At 41.7% G+C, this 24,206-nt stretch overlaps 1 protein-coding gene across 2 annotated transcripts; it reads right to left on the bottom strand.

Moving 5' to 3' along the window:
* Positions 1–1,876: 1,876 nt before the first annotated feature.
* On the bottom strand, positions 1,877–23,340 carry UGDH (UDP-glucose 6-dehydrogenase). Of its 2 annotated transcripts, XM_084625425.1 has the most exons (13): positions 22,952–23,340; positions 22,640–22,728; positions 20,225–20,393; positions 17,546–17,647; positions 15,851–16,051; positions 15,547–15,744; positions 14,982–15,129; positions 13,262–13,356; positions 9,233–9,363; positions 8,259–8,392; positions 6,604–6,695; positions 6,412–6,522; positions 1,877–3,098 (listed from the first exon to the last, which is right to left on the bottom strand). In XM_084625425.1, the coding sequence occupies exons 3-13, from the start codon at positions 20,384–20,386 to the stop codon at positions 2,988–2,990; spliced, it is 1,485 nt and encodes a 494-aa protein (XP_084481551.1). In that variant the 5' UTR covers positions 20,387–20,393; positions 22,640–22,728; positions 22,952–23,340; the 3' UTR covers positions 1,877–2,987. The 2 variants fall into 2 exon arrangements, with proteins under 2 accessions (XP_084481551.1, XP_084481550.1); XM_084625424.1 differs by lacking the exon at positions 22,640–22,728.
* Positions 23,341–24,206: the final 866 nt, after the last annotated feature.

Genomic DNA, 24,206 nt, shown 5'->3' with positions numbered 1-24,206 from the left:
ACACTGCATCACAAAGTGGACTGTAGTCTTTAAAGAAAAAGAGTGTACTTACAGGAGTTCACAATAGTGAACCCCTTTCATTATGGTGAATTAAGGACGTTCTCCTTTACACACAATTAATGCTCCAGCTGTTCTCCATTATTAATAAGTGTCTTCAAGTTTGTGAGGAAACATAGGTTAATGCAAAGGTCTCCAATATGTCTAAAAGTAATCAAATAATCCACCACATTCTCTTGTGTTATTTTAAAATTTACTCCAGATTTCAGTTGTTTAGTAGGGTTATAGAACCCATATAAAATATAACTACTTCAATTCCAGCAGGAGGATCAGTGACTTAGAAATCAGTTTGAGTACACAACAAAACAGAAAGAGAGTGATGGGTTATATTCTATAATAGGATAAAGTCAGTCATTAGTGCCCTTAATTCTGTACTCTTTCACAGCTGCACTTACGCCAAGCATCCTTGCTGTACAGCTTGTTCAGCAGCCCAGTTGCAGAACTAGTATCTCCCCCCCAGAATGGGCTTGTTGCTCACTTGCAACATTCCTGGATGTAGAACAGCTGGCACTGGACTCGTTTTGACTGACCCCATAGGAAGACTTGAGATCATAACCATAGCTTGTGTCCCACAGAAAGTTTTTGGCTGAGGGCTAGATCCACAAAGGCGACCTAAAACATTAGGCATTGCAATGCTGAGACTTGTGCCCTGCCACCTACTGGAGTCCAGAGCTCCAGAACAGGCACCCACGCTCCCTGTACAATGCATGGGGAGAGTCACGTACCCAACAATGGGATCCACAAAAGCCAGCGAGGAGCCACTCAAACTGAGCCGATAAGAAATGCAAAGGAGACAGGTAGGCCCTGAACACCTCCCCTCATTCAAAGGCGGTAAGGCACCTAAATCCAGGCTGGAGGGAGGCAACCTCCTTCAGCTCAGAAGTGCCTTTTTTGGGGGGATGGGGATGTTATTGGAACAGGGACTTGAGTCATCACATCACAGGTTTGTGTCCTTACTAGTGGCCTATGGGCTTATTCATTCTTCTCCTGGCCTACGGACTATTAACTATTTCATGCCAAGTAGAAGATCTTAAACGGTGGATTAAGAGACCCCCCGTTGCACCCCCCAGTACCCCAAAGTCTAGTAGTTAGGGCACTCACCCGAGAGGTGGGAGACCCTGGATTTCCCACATCCTGGTTGTTTGCTTTAACTACTGGGCTAAAGGCTATAAATGGGGGATAAGTGGCACCACCACCTGCATTATGTGCAGACCCTGATCCAGTAGGCAGCTTGTGAGCACCCCTACTGGATCAGTCCCTGCAGGCCCAATAGGTGGGGCAATACCTCTTTTGATGATCCTGCTGGGGCTTAGGCATGAGCCTGGCACCTGGGTATCAGGACTTAGGCAGCTGCGTACATGGCCCATGGCAGAAATGTAGGTGCCTACAGACTTTAGGCACCTACAGGATAAGGAGGCAGCTGAGCAGGGGTTTTGAGGATCTAAATTTTAGACTTTGGCACCTAAATCCCTTTCTGGTTCTAGCTCTTACTGCAGATAATTAAGTATGTTCGGGTAAAGTTTCAGGTGTTAAATGATTATCATAATCTTATTGCCATAGAAATACATGCTCCAATCGCTTACAGCAATAAACACATTGTTCTGTACTGCACCTTCAGAATATACACTGCCAGGTGTTGGCAATTATGAATGTAAGCACTTTTCAACCCCATGAGCTCATGTTACTTAGGGTTTTGGGGCCTCCATACCCTTCTAGCCATAACGAAAATGAAGGGCTCACGGGCTCCCTGAAAACTGCTCACAGTACCGTCGGTCACAGCCCCCAAGCTGACAACCCACAAAACAGATGGAATGCAGACTTTATTACTAAAAAGTATTTAATAGCACGGACCTATTAGGACAATGAAAAGTAGAAATAAAAGCAAAAAATATCAAAACAAACAAGACTTATTCCTGGTAATCAGAGTGAGGTAGCAAGCGGACTACTTTATGAAAAGTCACAGGCAAATTCTTGCAGATTCAGTGGGAAGAACATCTGTTTCCAGCTCATGTACGGTAGCAGGAAGGGGAGAACCACTGAGTATCATCTTGGACAGAAACATTTACTTTACTCACTGCTAAGCAAGAGGAGAAAACAGGAGGGCCAAATGCTTCTCTCTGTTTAAGACACTGGGGTGGCAATGCTGAAACAGAGGAGAATTTGGCCCCAAAAGTCTAATTAAATCCATAATTTACAACTGACAACAGATGCTATATGGTATGTATAACAGAGCCAAGACCACGGAATCATTAAGGACATAGCTGGTAAGTCAGACTGTTGTTGCAAACCCACTTCAGAACGGTCACAGAATTAATGGCAGACATGGATCTAGCTCCCTGACATCATTACTAAACATTTATATTGCATCAGTGCCCAGCAGTCCCAATTAGGATTGGGGCCTCATTGTTAAAACCAGATCAATATTCTATTTAATAGCTCAGTCCAACTCTGATTAAAGTCAATTAGAATCTTTCCACTGATTTTTATGTGAGTTAGATCAGGCATCTAAGACAACAAAATTACCCCAGAGTCGAATTAAAATCTTCAGCAAGGCCAATGACATTACTGAGCACCACATATTCCTGAATCAAAGCAAGAACAATTCTGTTAATTACTTTTGGCCTTTATGTTATTTATAAAAAATTTAAAGTGCAGCTTGTGAATATTTCTAAAAGCAAAAGTTCCCAGTCTGAAGTAAATGTTCATAAAAAATTGATTACTAAAGCCATTCAGGCCTGTACAGTCTTCAATAACTGAAAAACAAACAAACAACACATTATTTCAAAAATAGAGATTAGAAAATTTGGGTTCACATGTACCAGGTACATGGCTACCATGTCTAATGTAAAATTGATTTACAGTTTAAGAACAATATCTTCTTTAAAAAAATTCACACTGGTCCATTGTGATCCTTCAGTACCTAGTAAAACTTATACTCTGGGTTTTTTGACAGGTGGGTCCTGCAGGCTGAACTTTGGAATTTCACATGAAGAAGCAAAAGGAATTCTTTTTGCTGACACTTTCTTCCCAATTGTTTCAATCTGGAAGAGGAAAGAAAATTAATATACTACGTAAAGCTTGTGCAAAGAGAATCTTGTCAGCCTGTGAGGAATCTATGAACCAGTAACCTTGGGGCTTTCCCTACACTTGTTATATACATTTGGTGGATAAAAGCCACATTAAGTGGTTGTATTTCTAATTCAAAAAAGAAGTTTGTCTACTAAAAGCGACCTCTCACTTTGCACATGCAAAACAAGCCCTTTACTATAACAATTCTTAAAGAGATACCTCAATCCTGGAAATATTTAGGTATGTGCTTAATGCTAGGCAAGTGAATGTTCATTTGACTTCAATGGGACTGCCTACAGGAGGAACATGAAGTAGGTGCTTTAAGAGTTTAAGATTTATTTCAAATCTTAATTTTAAACGAGGGCTGTCAATTATTCACAGTTAACTCACTCGATTAACTCAAAAAAATTAATTGCGATTAATCGCACTGTAAAACAATGGACAACCAATTGAAATTTATTAAATATTTTCAGATGTTTTCCTACATTTTCAAATATATTGATTTTTATTACAACACAGAATACAAAGTGTACAGTGTTCACTTTATATTATTTTTATTACAAATATTTGCACTGTTAAAATGATAAAAGAAATAGTATTTTTCAATTACCTCATACAAGTATTGTACTGCACTCTCTTTATGAAGAAAGTGCAACTTACAAACATATACATTGGGGGGAGGGATAGCTCAGTGGTTTGAGCATTGGCCTGCTAAACCCAGGGTTGTGAGCTCAATCCTTGAGGGGGCCATTTAGGGATCTGGGGATTGGTCCTGCTTCAAGCAGGGGGTTGGGACTAGATGACCTCCTAAGATCCCTTCCAACCCTAACCTTCTATGATAGATTTTTCTTTTGTTACACAACTGCTCTCAAAAACAAAACAATGTAAAACTTTAGAGCCTACAAGTCCACTCTGTCCTACTTCTTGTTCAGCCAAGTGCTAAGACAAACAAGTTTGTTTACATTTATGGGAGATAATGCTGCCCTCGTTTTATTTACAATGTCACCAGAAAGTGAGAACAGGCATTTGCATGGCACTTTTGTAGCTGGCATTGCAAGGTATTTATGTGCCAGATATGCTAAACATTCATATGCCCCTTCATGCTTTGGCCACCATTCCAGAGGATATGCTTCTATGCTTATGATGCTCATTAAAAAATAATGAGGTAATTAAATTTGCGACTGAACTCCTTGGGTGAGAACTGTATGTCTTTGGCTCTGTTTTACATTCTGCCATATATTTCATGTTATAGCTATCTCAGACGATGACCCAGCACATGTTTGTTTTAAGAACACTTTCACAGCAGATTTGTCAAAACGCAAAGAAGATACCGATGTGAGATTTCTAAAATAGCTACAGCACTCGACCCAAGGTTTAAGAATCAGAAGTGCCTTCCAAAATCTGAGAGGGATGAGATGTGGAGCATGTTTTCAGAAGTCTTAAAAGAGCAACACTCAGATGAGGAAACTACAGAACCTGAACCACCAAAAAAGAAAATCAACCTTTTGGTGGTGGCATCTGACTCAGCTGATGAAAATGAACATGCATCAGTCTGCTCTGCTTCGGATCGTTATTGAGCAGAACCCATCATCAGCATGGAGGCAAGTCCTATGGAATGGTGGTTGAAGATGAAGGGACATATGAATCTTTACGCGCATCTGGCACGTAAATATCTTGTGACGCCGGCTACGACAGTGCCATGCAAATCCCTGTTCTCACTTTCAAGTGACATTGTAAACAAGAAGCAGGCAGCATTATCGCCTGCAAATTATAGCCAAGTGTGTTTGTCTGAGCGATTGGCTGAAGTAGGACGGAGTGGACTTGTAGGCTCTAAAGTTTTATATTGTTTTATTTTACTATTTCTTTTGTTTTTTACAGTGCAAATATTTGTAATAAAAAATATAAAGTAAGCACTGTACACTTGTATTCTGTGTTGTAATTGAAATCAATATCTTTGAAAATGTTAAACATCCAAAAATATTTAAATAAATGGTATTCCTTTATTGTTTAACAATGCAATTAATCGCAGTTAATTTTTTAAAATCACTTGACCTACTGTAAACACAAGAATAATGGTACTTGGCTTTTTAAAAAAAAACAACAAGGTAACCCTGTAAGGCTAAGAGTTTCCAACTTGTTTTTACTAGCCAAACAAACTGATCAGGAAGCTTGTGTATACAAAAACCAGGCATCGTCATTTCCATATGATGAGCCTGATTTGCCTCTCACTTACACCCATTTAATTCCATAGACTTCAACATAATTTTTCCCAGTCTACACTGGTGTAAGAAGAGAATTAGGCCCAAATAATTCTGCTCAAGAGTGGACTAGATTAGAGACCCAACCATTGAATAATTAGAGGTGTATCTTCCCCTCTTGAACAAGAACTCATCTGTGGCTTAGCTTAGTAAAGCTAACTACTACAGATGGGCACACACAAACAATAGTTGATTCTCCAAGCCACATGATAAAAAGTGGACCAAATAGCAATGTGCTAGATAGAGACCTCAATGATGGATAATTCCAGCTTTCAAACTATCTAGTGTACTAGTACATTCTGAAAGAAACCAAGTTATTTAGACAACTATTTCAGATTTTTACATTTTAGTAAATGCTGAAGGTAACATTCCGTTATGAATGCCTGTCTAATTTTGTTTCTATGTTTTATTCAGAATTTAATTGAGTCTTGACGTGATGAAATACTTGTGTCAGGAGATCATTCACTCAAATTTTAATATTCGTCATTCTGATGCTGCCAGAACAGCAGCTATGGCCATGTCTGCACTAGGGCCTTACAGCTCCATAGCTATACCGCTGTGTCACTCTAAGGTCTCCTGTGTAGTAATTAAACCACCCGCAACGAGCGGCGGGATCCATGATGCCTGGAAAGTGTCTCCTGCTGACATAGTGCTGTCCGCACGGGCACATTTGTCGGTGAAACTTATATTGGTCGGGGGAGGTGGGGAGTGTTTTTTTTCACACCCCTGACTGACAAAAGTTTTGCTGATGACAGTGCTAGTGTAGACAAAGCCTATGTCTAGTAAAGCTATGTCTAGTAAACTCATTTGTCTATGTTACTGAATGTTGATGGAACAGCCTGATGTGGCTTGGATTTTAAAGCAGTATCAGTTTACAACCAGAGCTGTACTGTAGGAAAAGTGCTATCAGAGAAGGGCTTAGTAAAAGGACCTTTACAGGTTAACTCTAAAGCAAGATATTAAACTCACATACTAGATTCTTCTAGTGATTCAACCATACTTCTCCAAAAGGAAAACAGCTAGTTACCTGGAAGCCTATGACTTGTAGCTCATTATGAAGATCATCAAGAACCCTCCTACCATCAAAGATGAAAGCTGGTTTCAGCATTTTTTTGTGAATGCACTCATAATCCAGCTCCTGTAAATGACCCACAGAATTTGCATAAGTGTCAGAATTCCTCTTAATTTTTTCCCTGTTTTTTAAAGGTATTATTTTTACCTTAAACATGTCCCACTCAGTGCAGATAACCAAGGCATGAGCTCCATCACAGGCTTCATATGGATCTTTACTAATAGTGACCAGACGAGACACTGTAACCAAAAAGTGAAAATGAAGCATTATGCTTCCCCGTTTCCTGGCAGCATTCTCATGTCCTGGTAGGACAATTTCCCTGATAGCCCTACTCAAACACAAACTTTCAATGTCAACAACACCTGAAGAGTTTTCCCTTATCTAAAGGTCCTAGAGCCACTGAAGGCAACAGCAGCAGTGGGTATTCAACATCTCTGTAAGGTCAGGGCACTTACTTGAACGTCTAGGTTAGGCACCGAAGTTTGAAAGTTTTGTTGCAGATTCACTAAGGAATTAGAAGTAATTATCCAACAGATCCAGATCCAGACATGGATAGAGCTCATTGTAAAATAATCATTATTGAGTAGTGATAATAGCAGCACAGTGCTTTTCAAAACACTCAATGCACATTTACTATTTAATACTGCGTACACACTACATGGCTTCTGTTAGCCGAGCTCACTGCACATACCAGGAGGCTGCATGCATTCCTTCTTAAGCTCCCTGTGTACCATCCCCCCTCTTTCTTCATGCCAGGGTCTCTGTGTGCCCCCCCATCTCCTCTTGTCCCCAGTACCAGAGTCTCTGTGTTTCCCCACTCCTCTCTTTAGTCTTTATTTTCTGTTAGAGCATTCTAGAATTATGGCATTACAGACTTAGACCAAGTCTACACTAGGAGCGTTTTGTTAGTATAGCTATACCAGTATAATATAGTAGCAAAGTGCTCCTAGCATGAATGTGTTTTACTACAACCCCCAACAGCCTATGGAATTAACTTCCAGAAAATTATAGTGAGTTCTTCTCTGGACTAGCCAGGCACAAGACTGAATAGGTCGTAGGTGCCGACTCCGTGGGTGCTCCGGGGCTGGCGCACCGACGGGGAAAAATTGGTAGGTGCGGAGCACCCACCGGCAGCTCCCCGCCCCGCCCCACCCCCCCCCCCCACTCCAGCTCACCTCGACCTCCTCCCCTGAGCGGGCCAACGTGTCCTGCTTCTCCCCTGTCCCTCCCAGCGCTTGCGCTGTGAAACAGCTGTTTCGCATGGCAAGCCTGGGAGGGAGTGGGGAGAATGCCATGTGCTTGGGGAAGAGGCAGGGCCAGGGAGGGGATTTGAGGAGGGATCCAACAGAGGCAGGGAGGGGGTGGAGTCGGGGCAGCACAAGCACCCACCGACACCAACAAAACTTGGCACCTGTGGAACAGGTACCAGTTAGGAACCTGGAAGGGGAGAAGGAGCTGGTCGAATGACACTAGTCTTCTTCCTCCCTCACTCCCCTTTCCCACATTCTTTTTGAATTGAAGGAGACACTCTTTACACAGCTTCAAAATTAATGTCTCAAAAGGGACAGACTGGCACAGAAGTAACTTACACACATGCAAGCATTTTAGAAGCTATGAAGAATGAAATAAAAAGGGTCACTGTCAATTTTTTTTTTAAACTGAGGCAAACCCCTGATTTAATAATTTAACTGAACTGAGCATCCATGTCTGACATGCTGAAAGCAATTTCAAGAGCACTGAATGGATTCTGATGGTGACACACAGCAGAAGGATAGAATTTATGAGAAGCAAAATTCCCTCACCTTGGTCATCTTCTGAGACACCTGGGTGTGAGAGATCCAGGATGATCTGTTCCCTTGGTACTTTAGGGTCATATATATGGAGTTTTGCTCCTTCATCCATTAAATACTTGCTGATGTAAATACTGGAAGACTCTCTAAGAAAATAAGTCAGCCAGTTAATGGAAGTCTTCAGACAAACACATTTAGATTTATTTAGAACAACAACATGAACAAATACTCAGAAATGTGCAGTGCCAAAGCTTTCAAACTGAAATTATTGTATGTAATTCCAGGATAACACTCGACAGTAGGAAAGTAAATCATCAGTAAAAACATGAAAACAAAAATAGAATTTTAGTCGCAGCCACCAAAGAAAGCCAGCCCTTATTTACAATGTTTAAAAATATTTTTTAAAATCTATTACTATAATCTGGTTCAGTCACAATTTAATGTGTAATTTGGCCAAGTAGTCTGAATGGGGCCAAAAACCACACTCAGTGGGGTGTAACAGGGTGGTAGATTCCCTGCCTGTGAATACAGAACTCTAGCACCTGAGTTTAGGGTGACTCAGCTCCTGCATTATGGTTCTGAGTAGTTATGAGTAGGGCTCCATATATGTCACGGATTCCGTGACTTTCTGTACCCTCCGTGACTTCTGCAGGGGCCAGTATGGTTGACCCTAGGGCTGCCCAAGCAGCTGGCTCTGCAGCCAGCAACTGGAGTTCTCGCCGGCCGGAGCAGCCCTGGGTAGCAGTCGCTGGCCGACCGGAGCAGCTGGGCTGCGACCCCCAGCAGCTGCAGCCACTGGCCTCAGGTGCCCCCTGATCACATTTCAGCCACAACAGGTTGATGGGCATCTATTTGATCCTCTTCCCCATCTACACAGTTGAAATGGTGGTAAACAGTTGTTTTAGCTGTGTAGATGGAGCGCAAGATTAGATAAGTCTTCCAGCATGCCTTATGACAGCGTTAATTAGTTTCATGCATTTTGTCACCTTGTATCTCCTGTATCCTTTTTGAATGCAAATCCTAGAATAGCAATCTTCTTGTCAGTGACTGTGTTAAACAAGCTGTCAATAATACGGGAAGCAAATCTCCTTCTCTGGTAATCATTCATGTCTATCACCTGAAATTATGCAGAATACGGTCAAACGAATGAGGTTACACTTGACCAAAGAAATGCAGTGTTAATAGTTACTGGGGAAAAGCGTGCCACTGATAAGCCTTTGCTCCTGATAAAAGCACTCAGTTAAAACTGAACTAGGCAGATGTACATGTTTTAAATATTAATATGGTTGCAATTTCTATTTTTAATAGGTAAAATATGAGTAACTGAAGGACTGATCCAGCTTTTTTTAATCACAGGAGCAGAAAAAGCTGTCTTGATCCTGATCCCATTGAAGTCAGTGGATGTTTTCAATTGATTTAACATTCAGAAACTACCAAGAATCAAATTTTGCTGTCCTTATTAGTAAAACTTCCAGAGAACATTTGCTTAAGAAAGGGTCTTGGAAAATTTTGTCCTAACTTTAGGTGTTGCTCCATGGCTCCTTGTGTGGAAGCTTTCCCCAGATCTTAATGTACAATGTAGTTTCTGCGCAATGTAGTTTAACCAAACCTCCCCCTTCCTCCCCTCCCCCCCCCAAAAAAACAAAAACAAAACAAAAAACCAACCACACAAGCACAGCTCACTATTCTACGCCAAGACATGGATAGCAACAACAACAGGAGTGAACATTGTGGTAAATTTCAGGGAGAAAATGATCTTAGAAAATAACAGCATTATGCCAGCAGACTACAGCAAAAACTACACTTCCCTCTAGGTTTGTGAATATATATTATGTAGTACATCTATTTTACACAACAGTCAGGCAGTTTTAGTACCAGTTTAGTGCATACCATAACATGTCAATACACAAAGACTGGCATGGATGTAAGTGGTAGTGATGCACTTTAATGATAAAAATACTTCTCTTTGAGAAAGGCTTGGAGGCCATATGTAGGTTACTATCTACCTCTATAGTTGAGCTGCTGGTTTTTGCCCCTTCCCCCAACATTTTAGCCCTTGATCCCTAGTCTTTTTAAGACCATTGCCTCCAATGACCAAGTAAGAAAGCCAGGTATTCCCGAAGATTGTTTGGTCAAAGGCATACATACCTCAGATAATGTAGGCTAGTCTCCTCTGTGACTCTGAACATGAGCACATTCTCATTGCAATGAACAAAACTACACTTAGCAGTGATGTGAACAGTAGCATATGGCCCACATCAGGTATAAGTTGCTCAGAAAATGGATGTTAGTGGTAAAATAATGTCACTTGCACTGATTTGGTTTTCTATACTTGGTGTGTAAATTACTCTTTGCTCCAGGGGAAGAAATGAGGTGGCAAGGTAGCAGGAAAGCACTTAAGAGGAGGGTTTAAGATTAATGTTTTAGGCCCAATGGAAGTTCAGTGCCTAAATACCTTCGACAATCTCATCTGGGCCTTATCCCTACAGACTTGACTGTATCCTCCAGAATCTAAAGCCTTGTCTACACACAAACTTGTATGGCTTATTTAAACCAATTTAATTAAACCAATGCAAACAACGATGTGGACACAAATTAAATTAAGAGCAGTTTATTCTGGTGTATCTTAAACCCACCCCTAATCAATTTAAGTTAAATCAATATAAACCACACCTTTTATTGGTATAGCTCAGAGGTGGGCACACTACGTCCCGCGGGACCATCCTGCCCGGCCCTTGAGCCCCTGGCTGGGAAGGCTAGTCCCTGGCCCCTCCCCTGCTGTCCCCCCCTCCCCTGTACCTATGCCGCCATCCGGGCAGCGGGGCTGCGAGCTCCTGCTGCTCTGAGGCGTATGGTAAGGCGGCGGCTGCAGAGTTGTTGGATATGGGTCAGGGGATCCCAGGGGGCAGTCATGGGACAGGGAACAGGGAGCGGTTCAATGGGGTGGAAGTTCTGAGTAGGGGCAGTCAGGGCACAGGGAGCAAGGGGGGCTGGATGGGGGTGGGATCCCAGGGGGAGCAGTTTGGGGTAGGGGGTCCGGGGGGGGGTCAGATGGTTCTGAGGCAGGCAGTCAAGGGACGGGAAGTGGGAGTGGGTGGATAGGGGGCAGGCTGTGGGGGGCACAGCCTTCCCTACCCGGCCCTCATAGAATCATAGAATATCAGGGTTGGAAGGGATCTCAGGAGGTCATCTAGTCCAACCCCCTGCTCAAAGCAGGACCAATCCCCAATTAAATCATCTCAGCCAGGGCTTTGTCAAGCCTGACCTTAAAAACTTCTAAGGAAGGAGATTCTACCACCTCCCTAGGTAACGCATTCCAGTGTTTCACCACCCTCCTAGTGAAAAAGTTTTTCCTAATATCCAACCCAAACCTCCCCCACTGCAACTTGATACGCTCCCTCCATACAGTTTTGCATCCCAATGTGGCCCTCAGGCCAAAAAGTTTGCCCACACTAGGGCCTTCCACTCACTATGGGATTGTCTACACATGAAACACTACAATGGGGTTCTCCCACTGGTGTACATAATCCACCTCCCGGAGAAGTGGTAGCTAGGTCAATGGAAGAATTTTTCTATTGACCCAGTGCTGTCTATCCCAAAGGTTAGATTAGCTTAACTACACTCCTCAGGGCTGTGGATTTTTCATGGCCCTGAGCAACATAGCTGGGTTGACCTATCTTTTTAGTGTAGACCAGGCCTACGTCTGTTTCTAAAACAGATATATTTAAAACCCTACAAAAAGTTTGTAGATCAGCCCCTATATGTCCACATGAAGGTTTATACCAGTTTAAAGTAACACCTTAGTTTGCACCAATGCAACTCTAAACTTTTTTTAAAGTTTCTATTCCTTCTTTGTCAGAATGAAACCTGATTGTCTTATCTTGATCTTAGAGCCAGACAGGCTGAAACAATAAGTGTAAATTTGTCTCTTTCTTCTCAGCTTGATGCTTAATGTTCATGTCATTGCTATTCCTCATCTTAACATCATCCAGCTAATGTGGTTAACTCCTGCAGTTTCACATACTCAGGATAATGACAAGACAATGCCTTCTTTACCTGTGATGTTCTGTAGCAACCAGGCTACAATACACACACACAAAATCAGAGCACTAGTAGTGGAGCTAGAAATGTTCTCACATGATAACACAATGCACTATCCAAATGGATACCTGACAGCCCATATGTTAGTCTTTTGCTTAATCAAGTAATTGGCTAGTGAGGGTCTTTACAATGTTATCAGCAGCAAAGTGTTGGAATCAGCACATGGGTTCTTGTGGGTTTTCCATAAAAACTTTAGAGTTATTTGAAAGTGTATTAAAATAAGTTGCCTTCATTAATGCTAGACTGAGACAAGGAGGCTAGATTGTGGTTAAAGAACAGACATGGAGTCAGGAGACCCGGGTTCTGTTCCCAGCTCTGTAACTTTCTGTGTTGTGCTGGTCAAGTCATTTACCAAAGGCACAGAGGGGTTACAACTACACTGCAATCTGAGGTGTGATTGCAGTTTCATAGACACAGCCACATTAGCTTTACTTGTGGCACAATGGCTAAAAACAACAGTGGAGCTGCAGCAGTGCAGGCTGTACAAGCCCACCCAGAACCCTGGGTTACCCTAAGCCAGCACATCAACATTGCTATTTTTAGCTATGGTAGCACACGTAAAGCTAGCCTGGATGGGTCTGCCTGAGATGACACCTTGGATTTACACCCTCCATGTAATATAGGGATAGTAATACCCACCCTGAAGGGGTGATGAATCCTCATTTATTACATTTGTAAAGCATCCTATTAACCTCAGGTGGAAGGTGCTATACAAAGTATTTATTAATAAATATTTATTACCTCGATAGTTAAGGGTATATTTTATTTTCAGTTCCAATCAGACTGAAGGATAAACGATAATTTGCCACAGACAATGCTGAAAAGTTACAAGCTGAAGAATTACTGGCTCATTACAGAGGTAACAGTGACGTGCCCTGTTTGAATAAGTTTTACACTAGTGAATGGACTCATACCTGTTGCCAATAGCGAGCTACTTCAGGCAAGTTCAGAGCCTCACAAAGGTACACTAAATTTAGAACATCCTTCTGAAAACAGCTACCACCAAATCCTGAAAGAAAGGAAATGGTTACTCAACAGATGGTCTTCATCAGTAAAAGATTAGTGTACTTAGCAATATGTACTTTATGTCTGGAATACGTCAGGGAGCTGATGGAGGCCACTTTTTGACAGGCCTGGCCAGTTTCTCTACTCTTACTGGTTACTGGTCAAGAGATGTAATTTGCCAGATTTTTTTGCTGTGTGCACCTGTGGCTGTGTGTGCACTGATCTTGAAACTAGCAGCCACACATATCATGGCTGGGAGCACATTGTGGCCTACACCTGGATCCTGCTCTGCATGCACAGCATACACACTGCCATGCCCCCATCTACTGGCTGCCGAAACCACAGAGGCTCCTCTCAACATCAGTGACCAGCTGGGAAGTGGGACAGTCCCATCACCTGAGGGTGAGGCTTGCTAGTAGGGAGGGGATGGTAAAGGGGTCCCCTCCAAGGCTGAGGCTCCTAGGAGGGTATGGGTATAGGGGCTCAAGGGCCAGGGGTGGGAGTCAGGTGGGGAGAAGAGTAAATCTATGCCCCTCCACAACACATACACACTTTAAAATGGCACTCCACAGCCCCTGAAGTTTGGCATTTATTGACCAAGATATCAAAAATAGTTTTTCAGGGATGGTCTGCCAGTCTTTTGAACTAACCTCCTAGGATTCTTCCAAATCCTGTTCCTCAATCCTATTTACTTTAGCAGCTCATAGGACCTAAAATCCTGTCAGTTTTGCCACTGATCTCAACAGACCTGCTGCTTCTTCCCCAAAGGATCACTACCCAGAGATTAGATTTAAAACTAGTCTTAAAAGGGTTCTGAATTCTCACTCACTATCATAGTCAGGAGCCAAAGAAGAACAAAAAGCTGATGAGGGGTTTAGATAATGAGTGGCAGGATCCAGAACTCTCAGATTCCCCTCTACCAAGCCAAAGAGGTAGGTATCTGAAAAATGGGCATATTTTGGATAACAGATTTTGCTACTTGCCATTCCTCTAATATAAACATTTGTGGAAAAGACAACATTTGGTAAAAGTAATCTTAAAAATTAAATATTTTTACTATGGAGATTGTAGTCATGTGAATAGGGTTGCATCTTTTTCCACTGACCCAACTAATGGACATGCTCCATGAAGTTTCATGTCCCCAAGGCAGAGCCTCAGGATATCTGGCCAGTCAGACTGGGGCTGTAGAATTTGCATTCTGATAGCTTTCCCTATCATATTTCAGTCTGCAATACCAAAGTCTGGATAACTGAATTCACTCTGCTGACTAGACTGTAGACAAACTATGTAGTAACTAGAAAGCTACCCATCAACCACCCAGTAGGGAATGCTCTAGAAGGATGAAATTGTAACTTTCTAGCTAGTCCATGCCAACTGGAAGTGTGAGACTCTACAGAGGACAATCTGAATCCTTAATCTCTTTCATTAAAGAATTAAAAAAACCAAAACACAAAAAACAACACTACATCAACCACAACACAACAGTAGGTCTTTTGTACGATGTTGTGCTTTGAACAGTCACTTCAGAATACCAGTACTTATTTTTAAAATGTTTCCAGTTGAGCTGTTGTGCTGGATAGAGACAGTTCTCCTACCAAGTCTAAACAGAGAAAAAGATTCTTCATTTACCAACACTGGCCTTCAGAAACTTATTTCCTATTCTTTGGTCCATTCCAATGGCTCTTGCTACCTCTTCAACATCAGCTCCTGTAGCTTCACACAGAGCACTGATTGAGTTAATGCTGCTGATTCTCTGGGCAAGGAAAGCATTAGCTGCCTGTAAATGAAAGACAAACACCACAGATTTGGTTTCCCCTCCTGTAAATAACGTGTCTGTAAGTCAGTGGAGAGGTGTGGTTTGATTTTTTTTTTGTTTGTTTGTTTGGTACAGCTAAAAAGAGGGGGACTATTTCAATGTGTACACAGATTTGGTTTTTGGCTGATGTTACTATTTTCTGCTGTTTCCAGTATGTATGATTTCATTCCCAAAATAACTGATTTTGGATAAGGTCTTTTCTGATACAGAAAAGCCAACTAATAAGTTGTGAACAAACAATTTTGATATGCAATACTGGAATCGCTTATAAGCATTCAGATAACTAGTTGCTATAGCTTTTTATTATTCTTAGTAATATCAGTGCTGATATTTTGTATTTAAGTTGTTGATTGACACAGCAACATAACTGATACGAACCAGTTTGGAAAGCTCAGATGACCAAGTATTGGTTGTGAGGATTTTTTCTTTAGGAACCCAGTGCTCATACACAGCACATAGCGCATGGACTGCCTTCTGTCCTTCCGGAGTCTCATCTCCGCCAATCAGCACTCTGTCGGGGTTCTTTAGGTCCTTGATAGCTGTTCCTTCTGCTAGGAATTCTGGGTTAGACAATACCTGCAAACAGACAGGAAAATAAAGTTTAAAGTAAAACTCAAGGAATTTTTTGGCAGGGGGGCGGAGGGAGAGGAGACACTTTAGTCCATAACTTCTAGATTTTTACCTGCAAATTCAAATTAGGTTTTGTATTGGCATCAAATATCCGACGAATACTCTCTGCTGCACGTACTGGGACTGTGCTTTTCTCAGTGACAATCTTATAACCATTTGAATTTTGTACAATCCGCCTAGCACATGCTTCAATGTACTTCAGATCAGCTGCCCGGCCTTTTCCCATCCCATAGGTCTTTGTTGGGGTGTTAACCTAGTTACAAATTCACGGGAAGGAAAAAAACGTTATTAGAGTCTTAACAAAATTTTCACAAGTCTGAAGATACAGGAACTCCTGCATACATGAGATTGTACTCTAAGGACAGGAAAGCTTCTTTTCTACTGATTCAGCCAGTTACTGGCTGCCAGATCAATGAACAGCTAGCAGACTTATCAATTACTCATTCTCAGTTGTAAAAAAAATATCACTAAACTCTGTTCATCGTCAAATGGGATTTACACAAGGGGCATTATTCATAGCATCTCTGCAGGCTTCAGCAGAGTCTAATGTTTATTCAGAATTGCTTCCCCATACCCACAAAGAACTATTTCTAGTCTTCTCCCCAACTCAAGCTACAATACATGCAAAGATTCAATTCCCCCTTATTTCCCTCTACTCTGATGTGAATAGTAGGGAGGCTACCCCACAAAACCATCTGACTGGAAAAGCTAAGTGCAGACCAGCCACCGAGCTCCTGATAATTGCTGTACTTGAGTAGGGTGGGGGGAAGTGTCAAATGTAGGGCAATATTTCACTTAACTGAACATAGAGGGTCCTTCTTGTTACAAACTGAAGGCAAGAATATCGAAATTAAAACACAAGACAGCATGTTTTACTAGCCAGGGACAGGAACTCAGCTGGCAATCTACAAGCTGAATTAATGACTGTCATCCAATAACTGATTCAGTGATTTCATAGCATTAATATTAGACTTTACTGATTCATGCAGAAGATTCTCCCAGGAGACGGAGGAGAACAAGAACTCTTCCCAATATCACAGCTCTCTGTAAAGTACTTGAAGAATAGAACAATAACTGGCCTGCAGCCCCAGAGCTTGTTATTATGTAGTTCTGTTGGATATGGAACTAAGTAAATGACTTTCAACACTGCAAAATGCCATAAATGTGTGTTTAAAAAATGCTGCAGTCTTCTCCTCTCCACTAATTAACTGAATTTTAAAAAGTACTGAAAAAAAAATTAAAGACCCTTTATATCCAGATAAGTATTATACAATTTTCATTGCCAATCCTACAATGAAACCTGCTAATGGACTCTTATTTCTGCACGAGTCCCATCAACTTCAGCGGAATGCTACAAATAGAAGTCCACACTAGTGGATTCTGTTATAAGACTGTGGCCTTATTTTGTATTGTGTCTTCAGAAAATACTCAGCTATGTAAAGTAACAAGCTTATTATTTGTATATATAGAGTCCAAAAGTTTGTTGGGTGCTTTACTGATAGAGAGAGATAAATAACAGCAAAGGAAGAAGGTTAAGAGTTTTATCATCCTCACTGAAAGCTAAGCATAACTGCCTGGTAAAACCCGCACAATGCAGCACAAGTCTGTTATGCCTCCTGAAACTACATCACCTCTTCAAACAAAATAAAGGACATGTTAAAAAAAAAACAAACACCCCCGCCACATACACATTTGAGCACAGCAATATAATAATGATAAGTATCAAAGTGCAAAAGAAACTACTTACAGAAATAAATACCAAATCAGCCTCCCTAATGGCATCGTCAATACTGGTGGAAAAGAAAAGATTCTTTTCTCGGCAGGACTCTACCACTTCTTTTAGCCCTGGCTACAGAGAAACAGGAAAGTATTTAATAGTCAACATTTGATTAAAACAGGTAACAGTATACTCAAACAGGCAGAACACAACTTTAAGTACAACAAAGATTTTGTTTTCAAGTTTTTTAATTTTATCTTTATTAAAAGTTATTTCAGATCTGTCAGAAAATAAAACTTGTGTGGATTCACAGAGGACCATACTGAGTACAAACTAATTATAGCCCTCTCTTACACAGAAACATAGCACTGGGATGCTTTCCCAACACCTCCCCACACTTACATGGGGCCTCTGGCTATTCATACACCTGGACAAACTCCGTGTATTAGTACTTCATACAAAAATGTTTTAATTATTAGACAGAAACTAAAGACACTATTCTAAATAAAATAGTAAAGAATTGTGAATTTAACCGAATCACAAACTCTCCTGAAAGTACTATAAAAAGAATGACAGAAGATCCTTTTTCAGTAACTGCCATCAAGGTGAAGGTTCAGTTTGGGGGAAGGGAGGGAAGCTGCACCTTACCTAGACAAAGACATTTTCTGCTTTCTCACTGTTTACTAACCGAAATAAAAAAGTAACTCAAGTAGAAAATCATTGCCACACAACCTGAGTCATTTCAAACAAACACCAGAACCCAATTATGAATAAGACTAACATTCCAGCTGTGATTTTTGCTGGGATTCAGGTACAAAGACTGCTCATGTAGAAACCAAAGGATTATCTTGTATTTTCCAATACGACAGTTGAAGGGGGTGGAGCACAAAGTGTCAGGGGTCAAGAATTGCAACTATCTGAACTCATTCTGAGAGGTTTTGGGGTACTCTTTGTAAGCAATAGACATCCTGCTGGGAAACATATGTGCTTCTGGTATGAAGAGACTAGCTGTGTTTTAATTTGCTCAAACAGTTTAAATTTTAATAAAAAAACAAAACATTTGCTCATCCATGTTGAGATCTGTACTCAATTCTTCCCAAAATTCTTATTCACTAATCTGAATGCTGTAAATTTTACTGTTAGTAAATTTTAACCAAGCTCTAGAAACAAGAGGCAAAGGCTATGAGAGTTTGATTTTCTTAAACAAAGGTCAACAGACCAACTTTGTCCTGTATTTGATATTACAGGAAGGGTAAAAATCAGAGGTAACATTAGAAGACAAGAAACAAGCTTATCTCTTATTATGGCCAAAAGAAAAATGTAAGGCAAACTTGCAAAATTCTACTTTCCTTGCTTTTGAGGGTTGAGCAAAAACATTCGCTTTTTCCATTAAAAAGTGTGGACAGGTATATCTTGAGCCCTGGGTCAGTACATTTTCATGTCAATTTTGTTACTTATAACAACAAGGGGTGGTGGTGGTGAGAGCTACTCTTTAATGAGCAAAGCCTGTAAAATATCAAGTGCTAAAAATGGTAATTTGTATACAAGACAATGGAATCCTTTTGTAGTATAAAAAGCAATGATAATGTTACATATCAACAGATCTCTGATATTGAAATTAGTGTATGGGCTTACTGAAAAATTATTTTATAACTAAAAAAACAAAACAAAGATGTGAAGTGTTACTGATTAGGAATTTAAAAGCTTTTGGTACCCCTGGTGATCATCAGGGTATCATTCAGGTTTAAAAAAAGCTGACTCCTCATACGAAGGACTAAAGCTCTAGCAAAAATCCTAACTTTAAGAAACACCAGATTCCAGTGAACAACTAGCATAGGACCAGATTTCGCTACCCTGATGCCAGTCAAAAATCAACAAGACTGCTTGTGTAGTGAGGTACTACTCGCTTTAAGAGTGGCTGAATGAGCCCCACAATGGTTTCTCATTTTCCTGTATGTTGCTAAATCACCTGTATGCTAGGTGAAAGTTTGATTCACCATTTCACAGCCATTTGCAATGGTGTAGGGAAAAGTGGTGAATTCTTAACTGACTCCTTAAATGTTGATGGCCTGTTTCCACAGGAGTGAATAGCTCAGTTAGGCCTGGTCTCCACCAGGAAAGTTGTTCTCTCCCTTCTAGGAGCTCAGCTGCATTACAGTTACAACAGAGCCAGGAGACATAACTACAATATGGCTGGCTGTCCCATGACTTACAATTTGTAGTGTGGATGGAACCTAACCACAGTGGTCCAAAGCATCTTCCTGGGACACAGATTGCCATTCACATTACATATTGGAACTGTGTTGTAACAAAGGAGAAAATTTTGTCATAACTGGGTCTGTTGACTCAGCTATAAGAGTGTGGTGTACACAGGGCCCAAAAAGAACCATGATTTTGTATGATTTACTGGATACAGTAAACATTTTTTCCTGACCAGGATGCACAAGGCCTAAGTCAATCATCTCTGAAACACGCTCCAGCATCTGACAGCAGTAAGTTCATGGAAGCCACTGGTCATTTCAAACCCTTGTTTACCGCACATGCTTAATATATAGTTGTTGAAGAAGCATTCTTTTTGAATGAGGCATGTAATTTTGATGTTCCTAGAACAGCCATTAGGAGTCAAAGCCGGGCAGAGGGGGGGACTGTATGAGCAGAGGCAAATACTTTATATTAAAGACAGAAATGCTATAATAAACACAAGTTTACCTCATAAATTGGAAGTGTATCAGAGTTCCAGGCATTGATTCTAGCTTCATTAACGTCAACAACTGTAACCTTGATTTTAGGGCACATATGTGCAATGACACTACACGTTGGCCCACCAACATAGCCTGCACCAATACAGCAGATTTTCTTAATTTCAAACATGGTTACTCTAGTGGAGAAGGGGACGGAGAGGGAAAGAGAGAAAAAAGAGGCAAGGTCATTATACAGTAATTCAAACAGTAAAAGCCACAGATAGTCTCCTTTATGCTACCATAGTCAATCAGAAACATTTCCTTACATACTTAGTATAATTATAAAAAGAGCATCCCAATTGAGCAGCCATTGAAATTAGCTAGTTAGTCTCTTGTCTCCAGGAACACTTAAATCCTAGCTATACTAGCTAGGGAAATTCTGATAGCATCTTTGTAATGAGACATACATAGATCATTAGAAAAATGCTAACTATTTTCCATGGCCATCTTAAAACAGGAACTAAAAATATGACAAACAAAGATCATTCCTGTTTAATAGAAAAACTAGTATTGCATGGTCTAAAGTGTAAATTGAGTCTACCCTTTAATAATAAAAAGAACAGGAGTACTTGTGGCATCTTAGAGACTAACAAATTTATTTGAGCATAAGGTTTCGTGGGCTACAGCTCACTTCATCGGATGCATGCAGTGGAAAATACAGTGCGGAGATTTATATACACAGAGAACATGAAACAATGGGTGTTACCATACACACTGTAAGGAGAGTGATCACTTAAGGTGAGCTAATACCAGCAAGGGAGGGTGGGGGTGGGGGGAGAAAACCTTTTGTAGTGATAATCAAGGTGGGCCATTTCCAGCGGTTGACAAGAACGTCTGACAAGGGGGGGGGAGATGATAAACATAGGGAAATAGTTTTACTTTGTGTAATGACCCATCCACTCCCAGTCTCTATTCAAGCCTAAGTTAATTGTATCCAGTTTGTGTTTCATGTTCTCTGTGTATATAAATCTCCCCACTGTATTTTCCACTGAATGTATCCGATGAAGTGATGAATTTTAATTTTAGTTAGTTTCATCAATGTTAAATCATGATAAACCACTCACTGCAAGCCAAACAGTAACGAATCTCAAAATTAATCACCAGAGTTCCTATTCTGTCTGGTACTGAGCAACCTCTCAATGAAGTCTTTGGGACTAGAGAGTGCTCAGCCACTTCAGTGGCTGGACCATGGAAAAGATAAATGCTTACAAAGTTTTGAAAACTTATTAAACCAAACACAGCTACCATAACAACCATGCTGAACAGTGACTTAACTAAAGACTTAGTTGTATGCTATCAAAATTAATTTTAGAAATAATGTTGATATAGCTTATATTTTGATGAGGGATGTCTCACAATTAGCCCCCTTTTCTTCCACAACTCATTAATTTATTCATTTTAGAAATTTCTGAAGTGTGTCTATCACACCTTTCTTTGAACACAATGGACAATAAGTCCGGATCCTTCTCCCATTTAAATTAGTAGGTGTTTTGCCACTGATTTTCATAGGAGCCAGCGCTGAGCCCTTAAAACTACACAATTATACCGATCATGTTGTCTCAGTATTTTAGGATCACTGTAATCATGACAGGATTCAGCTCTATTTCCCCTTGTGTTTTACAATTCATAAATCTCACTGGAGATAACTATCAGTCATTTTCCAGGTCATCACATTACTTTTACTATAGCAGAAGAGATTGCCTTCCTCTTTCCTCCCGCTCCCCAAAATATACTCAAGTATTACTGTATATACAATAAATTGACTCTAGAGAGGCAAGAATTCTTAGTACACTATTAACACGATTATACTATTTCCTTTTTAGCTAAACTTGGCTCACTGCTGACAAAAGAGGCTTCTATCAATCACTAATTATTTTAATAACTATTACATCACTTTTGGTAGTTTGCATTCTAGACAAGGGTAGGGTAACCCACCCCTGCAAAAACGTGAAATGTTACAATAAGGTGAATGCTAGCCGGCACCCTTCTTAGCCATCTCAGTAGAGAGATCACTGAATGGGTCTTAGCACTACACTTTCTTCTAGGACAGGATAGGGAAAGCTTGCAGTGAGTGCTATTGCTCACGCTGTATCCTATATGTCATCTGTGAACAGAAAGAGAACTTCAGTCTTTAGGGGGAGCAGGGCTACATTCTAGGCATATACAATTTCAACAACAGATGAGAAAATGTGGTTATAGAAAAAGATTTTTAAAAAGAAACAGCATAACAGATTTAGACTCAAAAGTCACAAGCCAGCATTATACTAACACGTCACATTCTTGTGGGCAGCCTTGTAGAGAGCGGATATTGCGAAAGCTTTTAAAGGAATGGAACAGTCATTGAAAGAATTGGACAAAGCAAGACTCAGGCAAAGCCACAGACCTGGGTGGAAGTTCACTGGGTGCTTCTGATCCCAGGAAGCCAAAGGGCAGAAAAAGGGTCAGGAGAACCACCACCAACGGCACAGTAACCTACACAGAAATCAGAGAGAGCCCCTCTCGTCCATGCTCCCCGGGCCAAGGCAGGAAGGGTCCCTACCCAGCCCTTTGTCCTGCTGTTTGAGATGACCCAACCTATATGGGATGAACCGTGCTCAGGGCGCTAAGGAAGCCGATCCGAGCGCGCTGGGGCTCGGAGGGCTGGAGAGGAGGAAGAGGGAGGAAAATCCCGCCCCTACAAGGCAGGGATACATACAGCGCGAACCCTGCGGCCGGGGATCCCGACGCTCCGGAGTCCCTCGGAGCGGGAGGTGAAGATGCAGCAGGAGCGAGGGCTGGTGGCGGGGCGTGGAGAGGCGCCTGGCCGGGCAGCAGCCAGACTTCAGCCGCTATTTAAGGAGTCCCTTCCCGCGGGAGGGGGCCGGGCTGAGCCCCGCCCAGCCTGGGGCCGGCGGCAGGGAGCCTGGGGTCTCTTCCCCCGCGCCCCGCCCAGCCGCAGCAGCGAATGCCGGCAGGACAGCTCAGCAGCGGCTGAGGCGGCGGGCGAGGAGCAGCAGGATCCCCGGGCCCAGCTGGCTGGAGGGGAGAGGGGCAGGAGGTGACTCCTGCGCTTCTCTGCCTCGCTTCCCCGGCGGCCTTGGGCCAGCAGCTCCGCCTCCCGCACTACAGCGGGGCCTGCCTCCGCTGCTGGGTCCTAGCCCTCAGCTGCCTCCGACACAGAGGCCTCTGTGCTGGGCCCGCTCCCTGCCTCTCGGGCTGGCTCAGCAGCGCTCACAGGCGGCTGGAGTCAGCGGTGGCTGCAAACGGATTTCAGTCTTGAGCAGCTCCCAGCTAGCCCCTCTCGCGGCCCGGGACGGCCGCTGCGGGGGTGGCCTTTCTGGGTCCGAATAGCCATGGTGGCCCCAAACCATTCCAATTACTGCTTAAAACAGTGGTTCTCAATCAGGGTACGTGTACCTTTGGGGGTAGGAAGAGGTCTTCTAGGGGGTACATCAACTCATCTAGCTATTTGCCTAGTTTTACAACAGGCCCCATAAAAAGACCGTACAAATTAAAATTTTAGACAATGACTTTTTATACTGCTCTATATACTATACACTGAAATGTAAGTACAGTATTGCTGTTCTAATTGATGTATAATTATATGGTAACAACTAGAAAGTAAGCAATTTCAGTTGGAGTTTGCTGTGACACTTTTGTATTTTTAAGTCTGTAAGAAATTTTGTAAGCAAGTAGTTTGTAAGTGAGCTGAAACCTGGGGTACATAAGATAAATTAGATTCCTGAAAGGGGTACAGTAGTCTGAAAAGGTTGAGAGCCACTGACTTAAGACCTTAAGTGATCACTCTCCTTACAGTGTATATGGTAAGACCCATTGTTTCATGTTCTTTAGGTATATACATTTCCCCATTGTATTTTCCACTGAATGCATCCAATGAAGTGAGCTGTAGCTCACGAAAGCTTATGCTCAAATAAATTTGTTAGTCTCTAAGGTGCCACAAGTACTCCTTT

The sequence above is a fragment of the Lepidochelys olivacea genome (assembly GCF_965140295.1).
Source record: "Lepidochelys olivacea isolate rLepOli2 genome assembly, chromosome: 4".
NCBI classification, from domain to species: Eukaryota; Metazoa; Chordata; order Testudines; family Cheloniidae; genus Lepidochelys; species Lepidochelys olivacea.
The sequence above is the reverse complement of the archived record's forward strand: the minus strand, read 5'-3'. Positions and strand labels throughout refer to the sequence as shown.

What these genes read in the sequence shown, in the direction of transcription:
- UGDH (XM_084625425.1), bottom strand. Translation starts at nt 20,386, where the DNA reads ATGTTTGAAATTAAGAAAATCTGCTGTATTGGTGCAGGCTATGTTGGT. An exon ending in AAGGATACAGGAGATACAAG is followed by an intron (nt 8,393 to 9,232) that starts GTGACAAAATGC and finishes TTATTTTCTTAG; the next exon opens with AGAGTCTTCCAGTATTTACA. An exon ending in TGTCTCAGAAGATGACCAAG is followed by an intron (nt 6,696 to 8,258) that starts GTGAGGGAATTT and finishes TTTTGGTTACAG; the next exon opens with TGTCTCGTCTGGTCACTATT.